The sequence below is a fragment of the Nicotiana attenuata genome, unplaced genomic scaffold (assembly GCF_001879085.1).
Source record: "Nicotiana attenuata strain UT unplaced genomic scaffold, NIATTr2, whole genome shotgun sequence".
NCBI classification, from domain to species: domain Eukaryota; kingdom Viridiplantae; phylum Streptophyta; class Magnoliopsida; order Solanales; family Solanaceae; genus Nicotiana; species Nicotiana attenuata.
In genome coordinates, this window is record NW_017670321.1 from 713,294 (window position 1) to 739,772 (window position 26,479).

At 41.9% G+C, this 26,479-nt stretch overlaps 1 protein-coding gene across 1 annotated transcript; it reads left to right on the forward strand.

Annotated features, from left to right (window-relative positions):
• Positions 1 to 16,426: 16,426 nt before the first annotated feature.
• Positions 16,427 to 19,068, forward strand: LOC109237823. The gene is made up of 2 exons (XM_019404210.1): positions 16,427 to 16,678; positions 18,110 to 19,068. Exons 1-2 carry the CDS (start codon positions 16,543 to 16,545, stop codon positions 18,844 to 18,846), a joined length of 873 nt encoding a protein of 290 aa, XP_019259755.1. The 5' UTR covers positions 16,427 to 16,542; the 3' UTR covers positions 18,847 to 19,068.
• Positions 19,069 to 26,479: the final 7,411 nt, after the last annotated feature.

Consider the following 26,479-nt stretch of genomic DNA (forward strand, 5'->3'; position numbering starts at 1 on the left):
ACCCGTGAATTGTGTGCCTCCTCCAGAATCCTCTCCCCCCAGACCGTCAACATTAGGAACACATAGGCAACCCCGGAGTCGCAGAGCACCATCCTCGTCAATAGAAACCACCTTGGCACTACCCTGTAGCACCGTCTCTCTGAGAATTGCCAAATGCGGATCATCGAACTGCCGGGCCTTGATCTCCCCCAATAATGAAGACTGAGCAACAATACTCGCAAGGACTCGACTGTGCTCTGATATATCCAACCTCACAAGTCTGTTAGCCAAAGACTGAATATCCAAGGCTAGTGGCCTCTCCTCTGCTGGAATGAATTCCAAGCTACCTATACTCTCCGTTTTCTTGCTTAAGGCATCCGTGACCTCATTTGCCTTACCCGGAGATAAAGAATGGTGATGTCATAGTCCTTCAGTAGATCAAGCCATCTACGCTTCCTCAAGTTGAGATCCCTCTGCTTGAACAAGTGCTGTAAGTTGCGATGATCAGTGTAAACCTCACATGACGCCCCATACAAGTATTACCTCCATATCTTAAGAGCATGAACAATCGCAACCAACTTTAGGTTGTGCACAAGATAATTCTTCTCATGAATCTTCAGCTGACGTGAAGCATATGTAATAACTCGCCCCTCCTGCATCAATACACAACCCAAACCAACGCGTGAAGCGTCGCAATATACCGTATACATCCCCGAACCGGAAGGCAACACAAGAACTGGTGTTGTAGTCAAAGCCGTCTTGAGCTTCTGAAAGCTCGTCTCACAATCATCGGACCAGCGGAATGGAGCACCCTTCTGGGTCAATCTAGTCAGACGTGATGCAATAGATGAAAAGCCCTGCACGAATCGCCGATATTAACCTGCCAACCCCAGGAAACTCCTGATCTCGGTCACTGAAGTAGGACGTGGCCAACTCTGAAATGCCTCAATCTTCTTGGGATCCACCTTAATACCCTCTCCTGACACAATATGCCACAAGAATGCCACCGACTCTAGCCAAAACTCACACTTGGAGAACTTAGCATATAGCTTCTGCTCCCGCAAGGTCTGAAGCACTACTCTCAAATGCTGCTCGTGCTCCCCAAGGCTACGTGAGTATATCAAAATGTTTTCAATGAAGACGGTGACAAAGGAATCAATATAAGGTCTGAACACCCTGTTCATCAAGTCCATAAACGCCGCTGGGGCATTAGTCAAGCCAAAGGACATCACCAGAAACTCATAATGACCATATCTAGTACGCAAGGCAGTCTTTGGAACATCTGAGTCCCGAATCCTCAACTGATGGTACCCCCGATCTCAAGTCGATCTTAGAGAACACCCTAGCACCCTGTAACTGATCGAACAAATCATCAATGCGCGGCAACGGGTACTTGTTCTTGATGGTAACCTTGTTCAACTGGCGGTAATCAATGCACATCCGCATATTCGCATCCTTCTTCTTTACAAACAACACTGGTGCACCCCAAGGTGACACACTTGGTCTAATAAACCCCTTTGCTAACAACTCCTCGAGCTGCTCCTTAAACTCTTTCAACTCTTTCAGAGCCATACGGTACGGTGGGATAGATATAGGCTGGGTACCTGGAGACAAATCAATACAGAAATCAATATCACGATCCGGTGGCATGCCAGGAAGGTCAGAAGGAAACACATCGGCGAACTCCCGGACTACTGGAACTGAATCAATCGTCGGAGACTCTGCGCTGGGTCCCGAACATAAGATAGATAAGCCAAACACCCCTTGTCGACCATACGTCGAGCCTTTTGAAAAGAAATAACCTGACTAGATGTATCAACTGTGGAACCCTTCCACTCCAACCTTGGCAAACCCTAGCATTGCTAATGTAATAGTCTTGGCATGGCAATCTAGGACGACGTGATATGGAGATAACCAATCCATGCCCAGGATGACCTCAAAGTCGATCATATCAAGCAACAGGAGATCTGCTCTAGTCTCGAAACCACAGAATGTGACCACACATGACTGGTAGATTCGATCCACAACCACACATGAATAGGAGTGCCCAAAGGCTCACGAGGAATAACCAGGAAACGAGCAANCCTCTACCCCTAGCCAGGGCACCTCTGAACTCTCCGGAGAATCTAGCCCTCTTATCTTGCTGCATCTGCTACCTACCTCTCAAATGGTAGCCCTCAATCCTCCGAGCAATCTCCACCACTAGCTGATAAGGAGTCCCCATCTCCACCTCTCGGGCCATGTTGTCCCTAATGCCAGAATGCAACCCTGCAACGAACCTCTGCACCCTCTCCGCGTCAGTAGGAAATATCATCAATGCATGACGGGATAACTCAGAAAACCTCACCTCATAGTCGGTCACAGACATCTGACCCTGCTCAAGCTTCTCAAACTGATACCGTAGCTCTTCCTTCTCAGAGGGTGGGATATACCTGTCAAGAAATAACTGTGTGAACTGACTCCAATTGATGGGAGGAGAACCTGCTGACCTGCAAATAACATACGACTGCCACCATCTACGGGCCTTGCCTTCCAGCTGAAAAGTAGTGAAGTCAACCCTATGCGACTCCAATATCCTCATGTTGTGCACTTTGTCCCTGCACCTATCGATGAAATCCTGGGCATCCTCATGACGCTCACCCCGAAGACATGAGGGTGTAGCCTGGTCCATCTGTCCAACAACTTCTGCGGATCACCATCCGCAGCTGGTCTGGGCTCGGGTACCCCTATAGTAACTGGTTGTGCCCCACCTGCGGGTAGTGCAACCGGAGTCTGATATACTACAACTGCATGTCCAGGATCCTGAGCAGTAGGGGTTTGTGCCCCCTCTCCCGCCTGTGATGTGGCTGGATCCGCTGGAAATAAACCAGCCTGAGTCATGGTGTCCATGAACCGCAGCATACGGCCCATGACCTCCTGAAAACCTGGTGCTGTCGTGAAGTCCGCCGGGGTAGGCTCAGCTGCAGGCACCTCGCCCTGCTTCTCAATGATGGGATCTCCCACAGGATCCGTCGGTGGTGCTATTGGAATAGCTTTGTGACGCCCTCGTCCCCTACCTCGGGCCGGTGCCCTCCCCCGACCTCTGCCTCGGCCTCTAGCAACGGGGGGAGGGGAGCAGCTCCTCCTGGGTCTGGAACATCTGCCGTGCGCGTCCTCACCATCTGTGAGAAAATAGAAGAGGGAATTTAGTATACTAACCACTGCACAATAGGAAATGAAGAAAGAGTAGTTTCCTAACACCCTATAGCCTCTCGAAGATAAATACAGATGTCTCCGTACCGATCCGCAAGACTCTATTAGGTTTGCCCATGACTTGTGAGACCTACGTGAACCTAGTGCTCTGATACCATGTTGTCACGACCTAATTTAACTACAGGTCGTGATGGCACCCAACACCGTTGTCAGGCAAGCCAACTCTACATATTAGTGAATTCTCGTTTTACTTTACCAAAACAGTTCCGACAGTTTGTTCATTTGAATCATATATAAGTGATAATCGGCAATAAGATGATAATTATACAAAGCAAAAGAAACTAATGTGTGTGCCAAGACCTGGTGACACAAGTATATGGGCATCTAGCAGAATACACAAAAGAATAAATCTATCGCACTGTCTAAACTAGAATAGGCAGCCAAAAGTACAGAGAGACTCCATCATGCTGCTGAACGGTGTAGGAGAAGGGCAGCTCACCGTGGAATCTCGGGACTTTATCAAGAATGCGCACCAGACTGATAGCCAGATGTACCTTCCTCAGATCCTGTACAATTAAGTACAGAAGCGTAGTATGTGTACATAAACAACATGTACCCAGTAAGTATCTAGTCTAACCTCGTAGAAGTAGTGACGAGGGGTCGACATGACACTTACTAAGGTCAATACCAATAATGTTTTACGATTTCACTAAGCATGGATAATATAGGCAAAATAACAAGCTTAGAGTTTACAGAGATCTATATATATATATCAATTTCAGTCATGTCTTATACGATTTCAATTCAAGGCATTTATCAGAGTAAGTCATGTATAGGATTTCACATAGATGTCATGCGCACATTATGCTGAGGTCGTACGGCCCGGTCCAACATAAAAGGAAATGTGTACTGCCAAAAGGTCAAATGGAGCGAACCATAGATGCATCTATTTCTACCGAGGCGATCGGCCCGATCCACAAATATCAATTATCATCAAGAAGGCTCATAAGGCACATTCATAGTCAAATAAATTCATACAAGTTGTCAAGTAAGTGCATACGTTCTAATACCTTTATTCCCAACCCCTAACATGTCCTAAGTGATCTCATTAACATAAAAGGATATAGACATTTGCAAATATAGCATGATACGGGCCCTAAACTACCCGGACAATTAACATAATAGTAGCTACGCACGGACTCTCATCACCTCGTGCATACGTAGCCCCCACAATTAGCAACACATGATTAATTAACTCACCTATGGGGACAATTCCCTCTTACAAGGTTAGAAAGGAGACTCACCTCGCTCCAAAGCGTACTCCCAATTTAAAGAACGTGCTCAAACCCTCAATTTGGAGCCGAACGATCCAAAACTAATTAAACGAGGTAGAACTAGTCAACACAAGCTCAAGAGTTCGCATTTTAGCTACCAAGGTAATTTCCCAACCCAAATCACAAGTTTCCTAAAATCTGACCCCAGGCCCACGTGCCCGTATTCTGAAATTTTTCGAAGAATGTTGTTCTCTATAACCTAAGTATCAATAATATATGATTTCTACTTCATTCCATAACAAATTTCGTGGTTAAATCAAATTTTTATCAAAACCCTAGGTTTTGCTCTAACCCCATTATTTTTCCCTAATCTTTGTGTGTTAATCCACCCAAGACTCAAGTATTAAACTCAAAATAAGTAGGATGAACTTACCTCAAGATGCTAGGTGGAATTTCTCTCTTTGGAAGCTCGCAAATCGCCCAAACAATGGTGGAAATGTGTCAAAAATGACACATTCCCTTATTAAATGAAGGCACTGCCTTTAGCGATTTTCGCACTTGCGGTTAGGGGACCGCATCTGCGGTCTCGCTTCTGCGAGAGGGGGTCTGCATCTGCGGAACTGGGCCAAGCGGGCTGGGACCGCTTCTGCGGTCTTTGGCCGCTTCTGTGGAGCCGCTTCTACGTAGAAGGAGCCGCATCTGCGATTCCTGGGCTCCTCCCTCTTGGCCGCACTTGCGATAGGTTGACCATATCTGCAGTCTCGCACCTGCGGCTGAGCAACCGCATGTGCGGTTATGACAGATAACTGGAGCTTCAGCTCCTTTCCAATTTTTCCAACTTCACTCGAGCCTTGTCCGATTGACGCTCGGGGCCCCCAGGCCCCGCCCGAACATACCGACAAGTTTGAAATCATAAAACGGACTCGCTCGAACCCTCGAAATTCCAAAACAACGCTAAATCTAAGAATCACCCCCTAAAACCAATTGAATCAAACTTATGAACTTCAAGTTCTTCAAATTACTTCTAATGCAACGAAACATACTTATACTACTCGGATTGACACCAAATTTTACGTGCAAGTCTTTAATGGCAATACGGAACTATTCGCAGTCTCGGAACTCCGTTCGAACCTCGATAACACAAAAACCCGCTCCAAACTTAAGAACTTCAAAATCCTTAAGGAATTAACTTTCACTATTAGGTACAAAAATGCTCCCGGGTCATCGAAAACCCGATCCGGACGTACGCGCAAGTCTGAAATCTTCATACGAACCTGTTGGAATCTTCGAATCCGGATTCCAAGGTCGTTTACTCAAAACATTGACCGAAGTCAAACTTGGCCTTTTAAGACAACCTTAAGAAACCAAGACGATTTCAACCCAAACTCTTCCAAATCCTGAACCAGCCATTCCCGCAAGTCATAAATAAGTAAAACAAAGTACGGGAAGTCTTATTTAGGGGAACGGGGTTCTAAAAAGCAGAACGACCAGTCGGGTCGTTACAAACAAACAAGTGGAATAGATATGGTATATCCTTTTTGTTCGTCCAAATACAACTACCTTAAAATTTTCGCTATATATAATTGACATCACAAGTTACATATTGCAAGAACTATATTTGTTATATAGGACATCTAATAAAGAAATTAAAACCTAAGTGTCACGTTCCGAATTTTCCACCGTCGGGACCGTGATGACACCTAACCTTTCAGTTCCTAGGCAAGTCAATAATTTGAGATTAATACGCTAACTCTTAAATAATTCGATGAATAACAACAATTAAACCATAACAGATTAAACAAGTTCGGAAGTCTATAATATCCCAATTAAATAACACTTATACATAACTACCCCAAAATCTGGTGTCACAATCCACGGGCTACTAAGATTTAACTACAAGTAAAGTCTCTGAAAGAAATACAACTGTTTTCGATACAAATGAAACAGTCAAGGAAATGCATAGAAGGGGACGCCAGGGCTTGCGGACGCCAACAGGACTACCTTGGGTCTCCGATTAGATGAAGCTAGTAGCTAACTCGGGATCAACTCGGTCCAGTACCGTAATCTGCCCAGAAAGTGGTGTGCAGAGTGCAGTATCAGTACAACCGATCCCATGTACTGGTAAGTACCGAGCCTAACCTCGGCGAAGTAGTGACGAGGCTAGGACAAGGCAACAACATAAACCTGTGCAGTTAAACAATATACGAGCAACAACAACTAATAAAAGCGAAAAAAATAATAACGGGAGGGGGGAAAATATGCTGAGGGGAGTACAAGATCATGAGAATGGTAACAGTAAAGTAACACAACAAACAACATGCTTTGCACTAATGAAAATATTAAACATAGCAAAAATAAGTGCACGACATCACCCTTCGTGGTTTTACTCTCATCCTCACCATAATAAACGAAAGAAACGATGATAATGAATATAGAATGGCACGGCATCATCCTTCGTGCTTTACACTCTTTCTCACATGATAATGAATATGAAATGGCACGACATCACCCTTCATGCTTTACACTCTTCCTCACTTGGTAATGAATATAAAATGGCACGGCATCACCTTTCGTGCTTTACACTCTTCCTCACATAATAATGTATATATAATGGCACGGCATCACCCTTTGTGCTTTACACTCTTCCTCACCCAAACAACAAAACAATAACAGCCAGGAGATGGAATTATTAATAACAAGTCCCATTTCAACATTTAGTTCCACAACGTCAACCTCAACTTTGAATCAATACTTAATCAATATCAAATTCCGTAAAACATGACAAGAATTGCCCAACATAAAGATTAATTAGTTTAAGCATGAACAACATGAATAAAGAATACAACAATCACAAGAATAAGACTCAGTCGCATGCTATGACTCCACAACAACGCATAGGTACTCGTCACCTCACCTATACGTTGTACTAAACAACCAAACACGTAGCAAATAGGCAACAATACCTAATCCCTCAAGCCAAGGTTAGACACAACACTTACCTCGCTCCAACGGCCAAACTAAAAGCTCAATCACTGCTTTACCCTTCACACAAGCCTCCGGACCAATAGAATCTAGCAATTTACCAACCAAACAATTCAGAACACAGACATGACTTAAATATTATATTAAACCTGTACCGAGCTCCGGAACTAAAATACGGACCCGATACCGACAGGATCACACACTAACAATTTCTTAAAAACCATTAGATTTTCACACTTACAATTTTTAACAAAAATTCATAACTCGGGCTAGGGACCTCTGAATCCGATTCCGAACATACGCCCAGGTCCCATATTCGATACAGACCCACCGGGATTGTCAAAACACGAGTCTAGGTCCATTTACTCAAAATGTATACCGAAGTCAACTAAATAAACTTTTAAAGGAAAAAATTATTACTTTCATCAACTTTCAACAGAAGCTTTCCGGAATCACGTCTGGACTGCACGCACAAATCGAAGAAGGATAAAATGAGGTTTTAAAAGCCTCGGAACTCAGAATTTGGTTTTAGATTACAAGATAGCCTATCGGATCATCACATTCTCCACCTCTAAAACAACCGTTTGTCCTCGAACGGATATAGAAAAGTACCTGAGCTAGGAAAAAGGTGGGGATATCTACTCCGCATCTCGGAATCGGACTCCCAGGTAGTTGCCTCAACAGGCTGACCTCTCCAATGCACTCGAACTGAAGGATAACTCTTCGATCTCAACTGACGAACCTGCCAATCTAGATTGGCTACCGGCTCCTCCTCGTAGATCAAATCCTTGTCCAGCTGGACAGTGCTAAAGTCTAACACGTGAGATGGATTGCCATGATACTTCCGAGGCATGGACACATGGAATACTGGATGTACCGCTGATAAACCGGGTGGCAACGCAAGTCTGTAAGCCACCTCTCCCACTCGATCAAGAATCTCAAAAGGCCCGATGTACCTAGGGCTCAACTTGACCTTTTTTTCAAACCTCATTACACCCTTCATTGGTGACATACGAAGCAACACTCGCTCTACAACCACGAATGCAACATCACGGACCTTACAATCGGCATAATTCTTCTGCATGGACTGAGCTGCGCGAAGCCTATCCTGAATGATCTTAACCTTATCCAAGGTCTCCTGTACCAAATCTGTACCCAATAGCCGAGCCTCCCCCAGCTCAAACCATCCAACAGGCGACCGACATCGTCTACCATATAATGCCTCATAGGGGGCCATCTGAATGCTCGACTGGTAGCTGTTGTTGTAGGCATACTCCGCTAACGGCAAGAACTGATCCCAAGAACCTCCGAAGTCAATAACACATATCCTCTAAGATCTGAATTGTACGCTCGGACTGTCCATCCGTCTGAGGATGAAATGCTGTGCTCAGCTCAACTTGTATGCCCAACTCACGCTGTAGTTCCCTCCAAAAATGCAAGGTGAACTGCGCGCCTCAATCCGAAATGATAGACACGGGCACACGTGAAGGCGAACGATCTCACGGATATAAATCTTTGCCAACTGCTCTGAAGAATAGAAAACTACCACCGAAATGAAATGCGATGACTTGGTCAGTCTATCTACAACAACCCAAACTGCATCGAACTTCCTCCGAGTCCGTGGGAGTCCAACAACGAAATCTATAGTGATACGCTCCCACTTCCCCTCAGGAATCTCTATCTTCTGAAGCAAACCACCAGGTCTTTGATGCTCGTACTTTACTTGCTGACAATTTAGACACCGAGCTACATATGCAACAATATCCTTCTTCACCCTCCTCCACCAATAATGTTGCCGCAAGTCCTGATACATCTTGGCGGTGCTCGGATGAATAGAATACCTGGAACTGTGGGCCTCCTCTAGAATCAACTCACGAAGCCCATCTACATTAGGCATACAAACCCGACCCTGCATCCTCAAAACTCCATAATCTCCAACTGTAACCTGCTTGGCATCCCCATGCCGCACTGTGTCCCTAAGGACAAGCAAATAAGGGTCATCATACTGCCGCTCCCTGATGCGCTCAAACAATGAAGACCGAGCAACCGTACAAGCTATAACACGACTAGGCGCAGAAACATCCAACCTCACAAACTGATTGGCCAAAGCGTGAACATCTAATGCAAGCGTTCTCTCACCGACTGGAATGTACGCGAGGCTGCCCATACTAGCCGACTTCCTACTCAAAACATCGGCAACACATTGGCCTTCCCAGGATGATACAAGATACCACCTCCTCTGCCTCAAATTGAGCTCTTTCGGCTTGAATAGTATTGCAAACTCCGATGATCCGTGAATACCTCACACGGCACACCGCAAAGAAATGCCTCCAAAGCTTCAGCGCATGAACAATGGATGCCAACTCTAGATCATGAATAGGGTAATTCTTCTCGTGAACCTTCAACTGCTGTGAAGCATATGCAATTACCTTGCTACCCTGCATCAATACCACACCAAGTCCAACTCGAGATGCATCACAATATACCGTATAAGATCCTGAACCTGTGGGTAACAACATTACGGACGTCGTAGTCAAAGTTGTCTTGAGCTTCTAAAAGCTCGCCACACACTCGTTCGACCATCTGAACGGGGCACCCTTCTGGGTCAACCTGGCCATCGGGGCTGCTATAGATGAGAACCCCTCCACAAACCGAAGGTAATAACCCGCCAACCCTAAGAAACTTTGGATCTCTGTAGCTGATGTGGGTCTAGGCCAGTCCTTGACTGCCTCAATCTTCTTGGGATCCACCTGAATACCCTCTGCTGATACAACGTGACCCAAGAAAGCAACTGAATTCAACCAAAACTCGCATTTTGAAAACTTAGCATATAACTAGCTGTCTCTTAGAGTCTGAAGAACTATTCGAAGATGCTGCTCATGCTCCTCTCGACTGTGGGAGTAGATCAAGATATCACTAATGAAAACAATCACAAAGGGATCCAGATAGGGCTTGAACACCCGGTTCATCAAATCCATAAAGGCTGCTGGGGCATTTATCAGCCCAAATGATTTCACTAGAAACTCATAATGTCCATACCGAGTCCGAAAAGCCGTCTTAGGGACATCGGATGCCCTAATCCTCAACTGATGGTAGCCAGACCTCAAATCAATCTACGAAAATACCTTGGCACCCTGAAACTGATCAAATAAGTCATCAATCCTCGACAATGGATACTTGTTCTTGATGGTGACTTTGTTCAACTACCGATAATCTATGCACATCCTCATGGATCCATATTTCTTCTTTACAAACAACACGGGCGCACCCCAGGGCGAGAAACTAGGTCTAATGAAGCCCTTGTCAAGCATGTCTTGCAACTGTTCTTTCAATTCTTTCAACTCTGGTGGGGCCATGCTGTATGGCGCAATAGAAATGGGCCGAGTGCCCGGAGCCAAATCAATACAGAAGTCAATATCCCTGTCGGGTGGCATCCTCGACAGGTCTGCAGAAAATACCTCTGGAAATTCTCGAACAACTGGTACTGAATCCATGGAAGGAACCTCCGCAATAGAATCGACATATGCCAAATAAGCTAGACAACCCTTCTTGACCATACGCCGAGCCTTCACATAGGAAATAACCCTGCGGGAAGAATGACCAGGAGTCCCTCTCTACTCCAATCGAGGCAACCCCGGCAAGGCTAATGTCACTGTCTTGGCGTGAGAGTCCAATATAGCATGTTAAGGTGACAACCAATCCATCCCCAAAATGACATCAAAATCAACCATATCGAGAAGTAGGAGATCTACACTAGTCTCAATACCCCCAATAATAACCGTACACCAACGATAGACACGATCTACAACAATAAAATCCCCCACAAGTGTGGACACTTACACAGGGGCACTCAAAGAATCACATGGAACAACCAAATATGAAGCAAAATAGGATGACACATATGAATAAGTAGAACCCGGATCAAATAGCACCGAGGCATCTCTACTGCAAACTGAAACCGTACCTGTGATAACCGCATCAGATGACTCAGCCTTAGGCCTGGCTGGAAAAGCATAGTATCGGGGCTGGGCCCCACCACTCTGAACTACATCTCGAGGACGGGCCCTGTATGGCTGTCCCCCACCTCTAGCGGCCTGACCTCCACCTCTAGCTGTCTGACCCCTACCTCTAGCTGGTTGAGCGGGCGGTGAAGCACCTGGTGTCGGAACCATGGCATGAGAACCCTGATACTGAGAACTGCTCGATGCTCGAGCGATGTGCCTCGGATACCGCAAGTATAACAAGACTTCGGCTGCTAAGACTGCTGACCCTGAAACTGACCCTGGCGGCCTAAGTAACCACCCTGAAAACTTTGAAGCGGAGGTGCACTGATAGGAGCTGGTGGTGCACTGTAGGCTAGCTTATCGGAATAGTGCATATGAGGGCCACGACCGCCTGAAGCACCGTGAGAAGCCTGTAGTGCTGAATGAAATGGCCTAGGAGGATGGCCTCTACCAAAAGTACCCCTGCCTTCGGCCGAGGCACCACTGAATCCACCCGAATGACGAGGTCTTTTTGTCAGATCCCTGACCATTCCCCTAAGCTAGAACCATCTTAACTCGCCTGGAAACATTGGCTGCATCCTGGAAAGAAATCTCACTCCCAGTATCCTTTGCCATCTGCAATCTGATAGGCTGTGCAAGTCCCTCAATAAACTTCCTCACCCTCTCTCTCTCTCTCAGTGGGAAGTTTAAGAAGAGCATGACGGGCCAAATCAACAAACCGAGTCTCGTACTGAGTGACGGTCATACTGCCCTGCTGGAGACATTCGAACCGCCAGCGATAGTCCTCTCTCAGTGTAACAGGAAGGAACTTCTCAAGAAATATCTGAGAGAACTGGTCCCAAGTCAAAGCAGGCGACCTAGCTGGTCTAGTTAACACAAAGTCATTCCACCATCTCTTTGCGGACCCTATCATCTGGAACACCGCAAAATTGACCCCATTGGTCTCCACTATCTCCATGTTTCGCAACACCTCATGGCAGCAGTCAAGATAATCCTATGACTCCTCAGAAGCTGCCCCACTGTAATGAACTAGGAAGAGCTTGGTGAACTTGTCCAACCTCAATAAGCTCTCAGAGGACATAGCTAATCCACCAGCGGCCTGTGCCGCAACAACTGGCTGAACTACTCCAACTGGCTGAGCTGTTGGAGTCTGGAACTGAGGAGCCATCTGCTCCGGAGTGTGGGTAGCGGGAGTCTGTGCTCCTCCCCCAGCCTGAGAGACGGCTAATGCTATAGGGAATGTGCCGATCTGTGCCACACTCTCAATGAGGCCCACTAAACGGACCAGAGCATCCTGAAGTACCGAGGTGGAAATGAACCCCTCCGGGACCTGAGCTGGTCCCGCTAGAACGGTCTAGGTTGGAGACTCCTCATCAAACCTACATGAGGCTCTGCCGCTGGTGCTGCTGCTCGAGCTTTGGGCTGAGCCCGGCCCCTGCCTCGGCCTCTAGCACGGCCTTGGGCTCGACCTCTGAACCTCGTAGGAGCTGCCATTGGGGGCTCTTGCTGCTGCTCATCTGAAGATGCGGTACGTGTTCTCGCCATCTGCGATAGAACAAGAGTAGAAGAGTTCGATTAGTATTGAGAGAACAAAATTCACACGACAGAGAAGAATAGAAGTGAACTTGTTCCTAACTCCATATCCTCTGGAAGATAAGTATAGACGTCTTCGTACCGATCCTCCAGAATCTACTAAGTTTTCTCGTGGATTGTGAGACGTAGGCAACCTAGTGCTCTGATACCAACTTGTCACGACCCGAATTTCCCACCGTCGGGATCGTGATGGTGCCCAACCTTTCAGTTGCTAGGCAAGCAAACAATTTGAGATTAAAATGCTAACTCTTAAATAATTCGATGAATAACAACAATTAAACCGTAACAGATTAAAGAAGTGCGGAAGTCTATAATAACCCAATTAACACTTATACATAACTACTCAAAAATCTGGTGTCACAATCCACAGACTACTAGATTTAACTACAAGTAAAGTGTATGAAGGAAATACAACTGTTTTCGATACAAATGAAATAGTAAAGGAAATGTATAAAAGGGGACGCCAGGGCCTGCGGACGCCAACAGAACTACCTTGGGTCTCCGATCAGATGAAGCCAGCAGCTAACCCGGGATCAACTCGGTCTAGTACCGTAATCTGCACAGAAAGTGTAAAATGCTGTATTAGTACAACCGACCCCATGTACTGGTAAGTTCCGAGCCTAACCTCGGCTAAGTAGTGACGGGGTTAGGACAAGGCAACAACATAAACCTGTGCAGTTAAACAATATACGAGCAATAACAACTAATAGAAGTGAAATAGATAATAATGGGAGGGGGAAAACATGATGAGGGGAGTACAAGATCATGAGAATGGTAACAGTAAAGAAACACAACAAACAACATGCTTTGCACTAATGGAAATATTAAACATAGCAAAAATAAGTGCACGGCATCACCATTCATGCTTTTACTGTCATCCTCACCATAATGAATGAAAGAAACGATGATAATGAATATAGCATGGCACGACATCACCCTTCGTGCTTTACACTCTTTCTCACATGATAATGAATATGAAACGGCACGACATCACCCTTCGTGCTTTACACTCTTCCTCACTTGGTAATGAATATAAAATGACACGACATCACCCTTCGTGCTCTACACTCTTCCTCACATGATAATGAATATAAAATGGCACGGCATCACCCTTCGTGCTTTACACTCTTCCTCACCCAAACAACAAAACAATAACAATCGGGGGATGGAATTATTAATAACAAGTCCCATTTCAACATTTCGTTCCACAACGTCAACCTCAACTTTGAGTCAATACTCAATCAATATCAAATTCCGTAAAACAAGATAAGAGTTGCCCAACATAAAGATTAACAAGTTTAAGCATGAATAACATGAATAAAGAATACAACGATCACAAGAATAAGACTCACTCACATGCTATGACTCGACAACAACGCATAGGTACTTATCACCTACCTATACGTTGTACTCAACAACCAAACACGTAGCAAATTGGCGACAATACCTAATCCCTCAAGCCAATGTTAGACACAATACTTACCTCGCTCCAACGGCCAAACTCAAAGCTGAATCACCGCTTTACCCTTCACACAAGCCTCCGAACCAATAGAATCTAGCAATTTACCAACTAAACAATTCAATTTAAGCCTTAGGAACTACCCACGATAGCAAGAAATTCAATTTAGGCCATTTTTGAAAAAGTAAACAAAAGTCAACACCCGGACCCGCTGGGTCCAAACCCGAATTTCGGACCAGAACCCGATTACCCATTCACCCCCAAGCCCGGATATATAATTGGTTATGGAATTCGACCTCAATTTGAGGTCTATATCCCCAAATTTCGAAATCCCTAGTTTCTACCCAAAGATCACCAATTCCACCATGAAAATCTTAGATTCTAGGTTGATATCTTGTTAAATAAAGTGAATGATTGAAATAAATGAGTTAAGAATCACTTACCTATGATTAGGGAAAGAAGTGGTCTTTGGAAAATCGCATAGAGGATTTCTTGTTTTGAAAGAATTGAAAAATGAGCAAAAATCCCGTCTAAGTCCCTTTTACACAGCTGCAGATGTCGCATTTGCGATCTGAGCTTCGCAATTGCGAAGCTCGCAAATGCGAAGAGACCATCGCAAATGCGAAGTCCTTCACATCTCTGCTGCCTTCGCAATTGCGAAGGTTCGCAATTGCGAACATGAACCTCCGCAAATGCGACAAAATGATCGCATTTGCGATCACTGCCCCTCCCAGCTTTACTTCGCAAATGCGAAGAATTCTTCGCAATTGTGAAGACTGCATGGCCCAGCTTCTCTTCGTTTTTGCGATGAGAAGCTAGCAAACGCGAACCATACAGTGGTCGCAAATGCGAAGCTTGACCTCGCATTTGCGAGGTCTGAGGCCTGCTACAAGACTGAAGAACACCAGCAGTTTTTCTAAGTTTCAAATCACTCCGTAGCCTATCTAAAACTCACCCGAGCCCTCGGGGCTCCAAACCAAACACGCACACAAGTCTTAAAACATCATACGAACTTGCTCACGCGACCAAATCGCCAAAATAACACCTAGAACTACGAATTTAGCACCAAATCAAATGAAAATCTCAAGAACACTTTTTGAAATTTCTACTTTCTCACCCGAATGTCCGAATGACGTCAAATCAACTCCGATTCTCACCAAATTTCACAGACTTGTCTTAAATATTATACTAAACCTGTACCGGGCTCCGAAACCAAAATATAGACCCAATACCAACAGGATCACACACTAACAATTTCTTAAAAACCATTAAATTTTCAGACTTACAATTTTTAACAAAAATTAATAACCGGGCTAGGAACCTCCGAATCTGATTCCGGGCATATACCTAGGTCCCATATTTCGATACGGACCCACCAGGACTGTCAAAATACGAGTCCGAATCCGTTCACTCAAAACGTTGACCGAAGTCAACTAAATCAACTTTTAAAGGCAAAAATTATTACTTACATCAACTTGCAACATAGAAACTTTCCGGAATCACGCCTGGAGCGCACGCAAGTCGAGGAGGGATAAAGTGAGATTTTAAAGACCTCGGAACTCAGAATTTGATTTTAAATTATAAGATGACCTATCGGGTCATCACACTAAGTTATAACACATTTATAATATAAGCATTTTTTACAATATTAGTTGTATTTTCACGTATTATAGAAGATTAATTTTCATTCTCTTAATGTTAAAAATTAATATTTGTATAAAAAGTTATGTGTATTTACATTTAAGTAATTTAATGTTGTAATATTTTTTATATTGTTGGGCATAAAACTTATACTCAATACAAATTTTATTTTTTTATAATTTATTTTAGCTCCGTGTAACAATAAAACAGATCGGGTATAAAATAGCGGAAAATACCAGTTGAATAGACTTTCCTTTTTAAAGGAAAAAGAAATTGAGTAAACGGCTTGGATAAGAAAGAGGCCCACCATAAATAGTCAAAGTACTCAAAGGAAACAAAGAACCAAATCTTAATTCTTAGAGACTAAGCAAACCGTCACATCACATCCCAAAATTTAAGTTATCGAAAAAGGGAAGTGATGCCGGAGCCGGGATCACGGTGGTGGACGGTGCCGGAGATGGTCGGAATTCTGTCAAACAAGATCCAAAAGGATGAACTCAAGCCAGGAGATCACATTTATTCATGGCGAAACGCGTACCTCTACGCTCATCACGGTCGCTTTCCTCATTTTTTCGCTTTCTACATTTACCGAAATATCTTTTTTTGTGCTTTACTCTTGCCGAAATATCCTTTTGATTTCTGTTTGTATCTACATTATTGTTCCTTATACAAGTATAAGACATTCTAGATTTGATATGCTTTTTGTTCATTTTACATGTACTAATTTGCTTGAGTAATTATGATACATTAGGAAAACTAAAATTAGGGAGGAACTTTTTTAAATCTTTTTGAAAATGTTAAATTGGGTTAGTAAAATCTTGGAGTCTGCCCATTGGATTAAATGTTGATGAACTGATTAAAGTTTGTGCCTTTCCTTGAACATAATCAGAAAGTACATTTAGGAGCTTAAGAAAATTTATTAATAAACGAGGCAATTTGAATTGCTAATTAGCAGGAATATCAGAAGTGGATTTACTTATATACTTGCTAGTTATGACCAGAAGGCTGAGTATGACCAATTTATGTAAAAAAGAAGGCTTGAGATTTTATGTAGAGGTGGAATTTTTAGCTCCAACCTTCTCATTTGGGTTTGGCTCTTAAGCCTTTATGCAGCTTTCTATTTGACCATTCATTCGGGTATGTATGAATTATTATGAACTGGATGAGGGACAAAAAGGAAGGGAAGAGGTTATTCTTCTATTTGTTATTTCGTCTAGAATTTCCATCTGATTATTTGTACTATGGACTTTGAGAAATTCTATTTTATGTCGTTAAACTATTTTTAAAACAAAGTGGACAAAGTGGCAGGGGTCACTCTCTTGGAGCGTTTATTTCTCTTATATTAGAGTTGGCCTGCAACTTTGGGGATGCACTCTCACACTAGCATTGTGTTGTGGACTCAATTAAACCTCGAGTTGGAAAGATTGCTTTATGAGGTTATATTGCTTAGTGTCAGTCTATTGGTTTACTTTGTAAAAAAAAAAATTACGGACTTTTTCATCTTTCAAGTACCTGAAGAAAAAAACTTGCTTTTAGTGTGCAATAAATTTCTTTGTTGTTAATCAATCAGAGAAACATAAGGATGGCTTTAGTCCTGAGGATCTCAAATTCTTTAAGGTTTGTTGTCACCTTACAAGCATCTGAAAACTCCAGTCTGGTTTTGAATATTTGATGAAGCTTTTTGGTTTTGGAAAATCTCCTGGCGCAACTTTCAACTTTAATTTCTGAACATCACCGTAAGATTTATGCCTCTGTTCTCAGATGATATGTAGTCAAAATTCAGGTGATCTTGAGTTGATTAATTACTTGCTGATAGGAAATCATTGCATTAGATCCTTGGAAAATTGTTATGGCACTAAGAGATCCAAAGCAACTTCTAGTTCCTGGGGGTGGGTGAGATTAAGATTCTTTAATGGTGTGAATGACATGCACATTTCTTCTTTTCCTAGCATATTGTCTTAATGTTGCTAGCTGAACCCTTTCAGGTATATATGTTGGCAATGGTATGGTCATCCATTTCACTCGAGGTGCAGGTCAAGAGGTTGGAACCGGAACAGTGTTAGACCGCTTCATATTCAGCTCATCTCCTTCACGCCCCTCTGACTCCCCATGTCCAAGGTGTGGTGATCAATCAAAGGCCGAAGGTGTTATGTCATCATGCCTTGATTGTTTTCTTTATGGGGGTGAACTCTATCTTTTTCAGTATGGTGTCTCCCCAGGCCTATTTATTGCTAAAACTCGAGGAGGAACATGCACTCTTGCCCCTTCAGATCCACCGGAGCACGTCCTGCACCGTGCTGAATTTCTACTTCAGAATGGTTTTGGGGTTTACAACATTTTCAAGAACAACTGTGAGGATTTCGCTATCTACTGCAAGACCGGTTTGCTAGTCTTTACAAATATCAGTGTAGGTCGGAGTGGGCAGGCAACATCCTTTTTAGCTGCCACAACTGCTATTGTTTCATCACCACTGCGCTTTCTGACTACAAGTGTTTCTGGTCTAGCCGCTGTGGGTTATGGGGTTTACTGTGTCAGCCGGTTTGTTTCTGATATTGGAGTACGTCGTGATGTCACGAAGATCCCTGTTGAGAGACTTGTTGTATGCCCTGGCTCTCAAGAGTCTGAGCCTGCTACTACTGATGCATCAAAGGAAAGCCCTGGCTCTCAGGAGTCTGAGCCTGCTGCTGCTGCTGCTGATACCTTAAAGGAAAAGGAGTCCTAGTTCTATGTAAGTGGACTGCATTTATATGGAATTCAAGTAGGTTACTGCAACATACAAATATGTTGTAGGTGTTGATGTTGTCATTAATTTTTATGCCATAGGTTTGGTTGGTATTGAAACACTTGTCATTTTAACAGGTATTGTATGTGCATTCTTCCATCAAATGAATGCCTTGATGTGATTGTAAATTGTTTATAGCAATGTTCTATGGTTTCATATGAATGGTAGTGAGGGTGTTAAGAAGATAGCATGGGAGCTTTAAACTCTCATGTAACGCGCGCTTATCATATATACTTAAGCTGGAAAAACCTCTCACCAGATCTTTCTTGTTCATTTCCGAAACATTATACTTACGGAAAAGGGTTAAAAATACCCCTCTACTATTCGAAAAGGATCATTTATACCCTCCGTTATACTATTGGTCCATCACAACCCCCGCGGTCGTAGAATTGGTGCATAAATACCCTTCTGCCGTTAGGACCCTCCACTATGGCAATATTATCCTACGTGGCCTGACATATCGCTGAGGTGCATGCCACATGGATGCCACCTCATAACACCTATCCCATATACCCTTCCCCTACTTCTTCTTCCACCATCACCTTCCTCTGTCACCGTTCCTCTCAATTCTCATTAATCTCCCTTTCTATTTGTTTGATATCTTCTCAGACACATAATCTATTCTTAATTTGAATCTAATTCAATTTATCAAATCGCTGATTTCTATAAATAAAAGAAAGAAGAGGAAAATAGTGAGGCTTCGGCTGATTGATATATTTTAGGGTGTGCAAATCTGTTGCCGTGTGAGAAGAAGAAGAGAGCGGCTTTAATCTGAGATTGAGTTCCGGATCTGTTCGGTAAATAGCGGCTGAAAAAATGAATGCATTTCTAAGGTAAAGATCTGGAACATCGACGGCACATCACCCGGCAATATTCTGATAACTTCCTAGAGAACTAATCCAATGGCAGACGACTTCAATCAACTAATTTGCAACACCTTCAAACTTCAAATAATAACTCAACAGATGACATATCTCTTCTGCATCAAACTTTAATTGGTATTTTTCGGATGAACAAGCCCATATGTTTATATTCATCAAAAGAGAAAAAGAGAAACTCATGAGGCTTAATTACCAATGTAATAGAGACAAGAAAAATAAAGCAAAGAAAATATAACAATGAGAAACATCCTTTGGTTGTAGACTTATAGGTGTGCTTACTTGGCCACGATTTATGCCCAATTTAGAGAGTTGGGCTTGTGAAGGTTTATTCTGGACAATGATTCTTAGATTTGATGATGAAAAAGAATCTGAGCATCCATGGAATAAAGCAAAGATAGAAGCAGGGAAAATATGTAATGTACCATTTCTTCTTATCTCTCAGAGGTACACTGCGTAAAAGTTCAATCTTCTAATTTCTGAGGTAAAGGAAGAAGGAGTAGGGTAGGCGTAAAATGGGATAGGTGTGATGAGGTGGCATGCCATGTGGCGTTCACCTCAGCAATATGTCTGGCCACATGTGATAATGTTGCCATGGTAGATGGTCCTAACGGCAGAAGGGTATTTATGCACCAGTTTTATGACGGCGGGGGCTCTGTAGACCAATAGTATAACGGAGAGTATAAATGATCATTTTCAGATAGTAGAAGGATATATTTGACCCTTATCCGTTATACTTAAAGAGTTTCTTTTGGTTAAGAAAAGAAGAAACCAGAACTTTTACCTTTCTACTGTAATGATATGCCTCAGATTTTCTATGAATTAAATTATTAGGTGAGGTAATGCTTGTTTTTAAAATTTAAAAGCCAGTACTAACAAGGAAGAAATCTTCTGTGTTTTGAAATCCAGACATATTGATTTTTCGGTGGACAAAGTACAACCAAAAAGAGTGAAATGATTTTCTTAAGTTAATTATGAATTAGGTTTTTTTGGATCAATTTATTTCAAACTTGTTTGCCTCGAAAAATACGAGTAATAATTAAATTTGATTTGTGATTTTAAAGATATGTGATTTAGTTCAATACCAATTAAGAATCAAGAAATATGAAGTAGAGATGAAAGATAAAAGTGAATCAAACCAATGTTACTTAGCAGCAGTGACCTCGAGACGGTGACCTCGAGGTGGCTTAGGACAGTAAGAACAATTAAGTAGGAAAATCAAAGTAAGAACAATTAAGCTAAGAGACAATTCTGATGAACAACAGGCAAAAAGTAGAGAGTATATTCTTTTCTCAGTAAAAAGGTGGTCTTACAAATGATTGGAGTTCCCTTTTTATAATAGAGGAAACCTAAATAAGGAATATTTCTATTTACAGTAGGGAATATTCCTGTTACAGCTGTCTAACCGCCTAGTACGGAATTGTACGATCTTATTCCGGAATTTGCGCCATGATCTCAGGGACGTGGCAGGAATCTAGCTCGCTCTGGTACAAATCCATAACGGTCCTATTTCGAGGTCGAGCATATTTGGCCTCGGTATTCCTCGAACTCCTGCCTCCGGGCATTACGCTTTGTCTTCGAGCTCGAAACTGGTCCACCAGTTTCGAACTTGACCTCTCCTGAACTCGGACCTAGGACGGAACCTCAAGCTTCTGGACGGGGGGTATGTGACTTCGACCGTATACAACACTAAACTAAGTGATCCTTCCTAGTAGGATATCAAAGGCTGATTATCCAAGATGATTTGTACAGAATGAACTAGGTCTTCTCAAATTACTTGAATGTACTAAAGAGTGGTCCATTACCAATGGATTCTTCATATATGACCAATAGAGCAGTATTTATTTAAATGGCAAAGTTACTGCACCTCAATACCCTTGCTAGAGGAGTAGATAACCTTATGTCCTTATCTAACAAAGTTGCAAGACTATCCTGAGCCTTAATTGTTTATATGTTTGAAAAAAGAGTTTATCCACTTATATTGTAACGAATTATTCACACTATTAATACATTAATCGGTTATAATAAATGATTACTTCTATTTTGTTGGTTTGTTTTTGATAAACAGGGATCAATATATTATATTATATAAATATTAGGGAATAAGGTTCACACCATTACGTATGTCCATATGGACATTTCTTACTTGCTATTACAGAGCTTAGACATGCCACTTAGGACATTTTGATTTCCTAGAGATGCAAGTTTAGTGCAAACATCCTTACTAAAATATTTAACTAGATAAACAGTTCCTCCATAGTCTGAATTCAAAGCATTAGTTACAAAAAGAGAAGGATAAGTCATAAGCTTAAGATTCCCGCCATTAGTCTCTTGTAGAGCATCCTAGTCAGCTTGTGAGCAGGCGTACTAGCTTCCCTGAAGTTGTTTGAGCCATGTAACAGTAATAGGCACTTTTTTGTAAGGAATAATTTCCTTCTCTGTAAGCAGCTTGTATTCCTCGGCTAGTTTATAAACATTATTTAAGTACAACTTGTAAAGTGTTGTCATGAATGTTTCTATTTCTGTTGATCCAAATGTTTCAAATTGCAAACTGAATTTTTTTTCCAGTTAATGATATTGTTCTTGGGTTAAAGTTATGGTTGCGGATATTAGTTATCCCATTATTATTATTAGCCCAAGTGCGAGGGTCAAGACCTAAAGGGCACCAAAAGTTCCTTACAGTGGTACAATCAAGAAAGATGTACTTAATGGTTTCTTCGTTTGATCTGCATACCGTGCATACAAAATCTACATTCATGCCATTGTGACATAAGTAGGCTCTACAAGACAGTCTCTCATGATAGCATTTCTAGATTAAGAATTTAATTTTGTTCGGGCAATTTAGGTCCCAAGTCCAGCTGAAGTCCTTATTTGAAGGAGTGTGACTGCTAATTAATTTGTGACAAGACTTGGTAGTAAAAAAACCGTTTGTATTTAGCGACCAAATGGGAGTGTCACAGTTGTTGGGATTCGGGATAATAGCAATTACTTCGTTTGTCAAAGTTAGGGGGAGGGTCATAGATAGTTTGGATAAGTTCCAATTATTATTAATCCAGATATTCTTAATAGTGAGATTTTCATCCTTTGAGTTAGAGGCCCATTTATACACTGATGTAGGGGTGGCATATTGTAGATCCATTGGCTATTCCAAACACTAAGGCTTGACGACTTATTGTGGAATCAAGTGATTCCTTTGTTACAAATGCTCCAACCATGGATGATACTATTCCAACTGAAGGAGGGGGACTTGATGTTTTTCCTAGATCCGTGAAAATCTAAGATAGTTTTGACCCATGGAGATCGAGTATTTGTAAGAAGTCTCCAGATAGGTTGGCAAGGTTAACTAGATTCTTATTCTTAGCGGAGTGGATACCCAAACCACCATCCTTCTTATCTTTCGTAATGGTGTCCCAGTTGACTAAGTGAAGCTTTTTTGAGGTTGCATGTGTGCCCCAAATAAAATTACGCTGCATTTTATCTGTATTTTTGAGCACCTTAGAGGGGAACAATGAGTATTGCATTATGTGGTTTGGGTGTGCGTTAAGGCACGAGGCTGCCAGAGTGCTTCTACCAGCAATATTGAGACATTTTGTCTTTCAAGTAGCCAATCGAGATAGCATATTATCAAGTATATATTGGTACTCAGACGCCCTTGGTTTGAAATTTGTAATAGGGAAACCTAGATATTTACCAAACGAGTGGCTAACATTATTATTGATCAATTCTGCAATCTTTCAGGCCAAACTATTAATTATGCAAAATCTAAAATCATCATCTCGAAAAATTGCCCTAAAAATACTGCCTCTAGCCTCTATAGCCAAGTATGTCAGGCTTTGATATTGAAAATTACCTGTTATCAATATATCTAAAGCGTAAGAATGTTTTTACATTGTCGATGTATATGATATGAATTCTATTAATAATTATAGTGACACAATTAATTATATTAGATCTTTATTAATTCAATTCTTATAACACACCTAAACGCGAATCAACTCGTGACTCGTCCACTTAGCACTCGGTCTCTAAATGACAATGTGAAGATTAAGATTAGTGTTAGTTGCTCAGAAAATAGGCAGAATACATCGGCAAGACATTAAACTTGTCCTGGCTTTTAACTATGATACTTAATCTTGGTCTGTTCCATTTGAACCCTATAACAAGGTTATTACTGTGTCACTTAAACACAAAAAAATACAGGCTTTTATAAGTCAAGCGCGTGTATATAAGCACTGCTAACGTGTAATAGCCGATGAATAAGTTTTTTTCATGTGGAATTATTGTCCACGTAAGATCCATGTGTACCGGGTAAATCCAAGTCAAGCAAATCGGGTTCAAGATTAAAATGCCCAACCTATATAATTACCTTTAATCTTTACAGCCCTCAGTAAGAACCCTAACCTTACTCCCATCTCCGTTTATCCTCTTCCCCTTCCAAAATCGATTGCTCCATTAGCAAGAGTGTTGTCTCGAGTTACTCCTTTAGTGGTATGTCTCGAGTTACTCTTTTATTGAGATTTTAGTTATTTATTAGGATTTTTGTGTTAGTAATGGTGTTTTTGGAAATTGTAGATACAAAAATAGGTTTTTTCATTTCCTTTCTTCGAATCTTGCTGACTGTGCTCACGTGTTGCTTTTTTTGGTTCACTTTAGGTTAAAATCACGTCAGTGGACGAATACATTCTTGTCCGCTTTTACCATGGTGGAATATTTACCGAATATCCAGGTGCGAAATATGTCACTAATATAGAGATAAATCAGTTTTCTATTGACAAAGATCATTTCTCCTTGTTTGAACTTCAATATTACACAAGGGGATTGGGTTATGCAACCGTTAGGGATTTTTATATCTTTAACTCTAATTCCAAAGAATTTTTCTTGGTGGAAAACGATGAACAACTATATAATATTGCTTGTTACTGTAAGGAGGGTATTTTAGACTAGTACATTTCACATGTTGTTGAGATAATTCCTGATAGTATAGTCCCAATTGGATATTAATGCGGGCTAGATGTTGTTGAAAAAAGTAACAACACAATTAATAATCCACGTAGGGCAACAATAGAAGATGGTCCAGACAATATAAATGGACCACAACCTATTGATGAGCCTCCACTTGAAGAGTTTGAGACTGTTATTGGTGGGGAAGGGGTTGCTGCTGGTGGGGAAGATTTTTCTGGTAATGTAGAAGAGAAAGTTGCTAGTGTGGAGAATCTGAATTGTGGAGAAGGGGCTGATGAAGAAGAGGTTGCTTCAGAGGTAGCTAGTAGTGAGATAGATCTTGATGAACTTCCAGATGAGGATGATAGTAAAGTTGATGAAGAGGCTAGGACCTTCAGAAATGAGAGGCGAATCAAAAAGAATGCTACCAGAAGGAAGAAACAACCTGAAACTGCTAGTGTGCCTGTAGGAGAAGATGGAATTGATAGAGGTTTTGAAGATATAAGATTTAACAAAAAAGGGAAATATGTTGGAAGATTAGGAGGTGATGAGGAGTTCATTGACAGTTCTGATGCTGAAGTGATGATAGTGATGATGAAGTAGAGGTGGATTTTCAGCCTGGTGTTGACCTTCCAAGTAGAAGAAAGAGCACAAAGGTTAGATATGGCACTGACCGTGAAGTGGTAAGTTTTGAGTTGGCCATAATATTTAAGAATGTTGGAGAATTTAGGAAGGCAGTGGCTGATTATGCAATAGAGTATAAAGTTCTGTTAAAGCTTAAACCAAATGAGAAGATTAGGATAAGGATAAAGTGTAAATCAAAAAAATGCAACTGGGGAGTTGTATGCTTCATTTGATAGAGATTCTGGTGACTTTATGATCAAAAAGTACCATCATGTTCATAAATGTCAACCACTGAACACCAACAAGATGTGTAATTCAAAATACATTGCCAACAAATTCAAGAAAGAACTTACTGTTGCTCCTTATATGAGAATCTGGGAAATTCAAGAACTAGTTAGAGAGAGAGGTTGGGATTGTATATTGGCAAAAGAATAGCTTATAGAGCCAAACAGATTGTTCTGAGAAAGTTTATGGGGGATTGGAAGATGGAGTTTGCCAGATTGTGTGACTATGCTGATAGTATTAAGGAACCGATCCTGCAGCTCCTGTTTTGTGAAAATTGACAGAGAATCTGAGCCTGGTAAGAACCTATTTCAGTACTTCTATGTTTGTTTTGATGCACTTAAGAAAGGTTGGTTAGAAGGATGTAGGAACATCATTGGTTTAGATGGTTGTTTCCTAAAGGGAAGTTACAAGGGTGAATTACTGGTGGCTGTGGGAAGAAATGGGAACCAGCAGATTTTTCCTATTGCTTGGGTTGTTGTACACCATGAAACTAAACATTCATGGAGTTGGGTTCCTCACTCACTTGATAGAAGATTTGTAACTAGGTGAAGGTCATGGCTTAACAGTAATGTCAGATATGCAAAAGGTAAACAATTTATTTCTATTTGTTAGTTGTTGGTATTCTATCTTTTAGTTTAATTTCTAGTGTTTTATATATTATTTTGCAGGGGCTTTTGGTATCAGTTAAGGAGTTATTACCTATGGTAGAACAAAGAATGTGTTCAAGGCACATATGGTCTAACTGGTATAAGAAATGAAAGGGAGAAGAAATGAGAAAACAATTCTGGAGGGTTGCAAAGGCCAGCTATCTGTTTAAGTACAACAATGAAGTTGCAAATATGAGG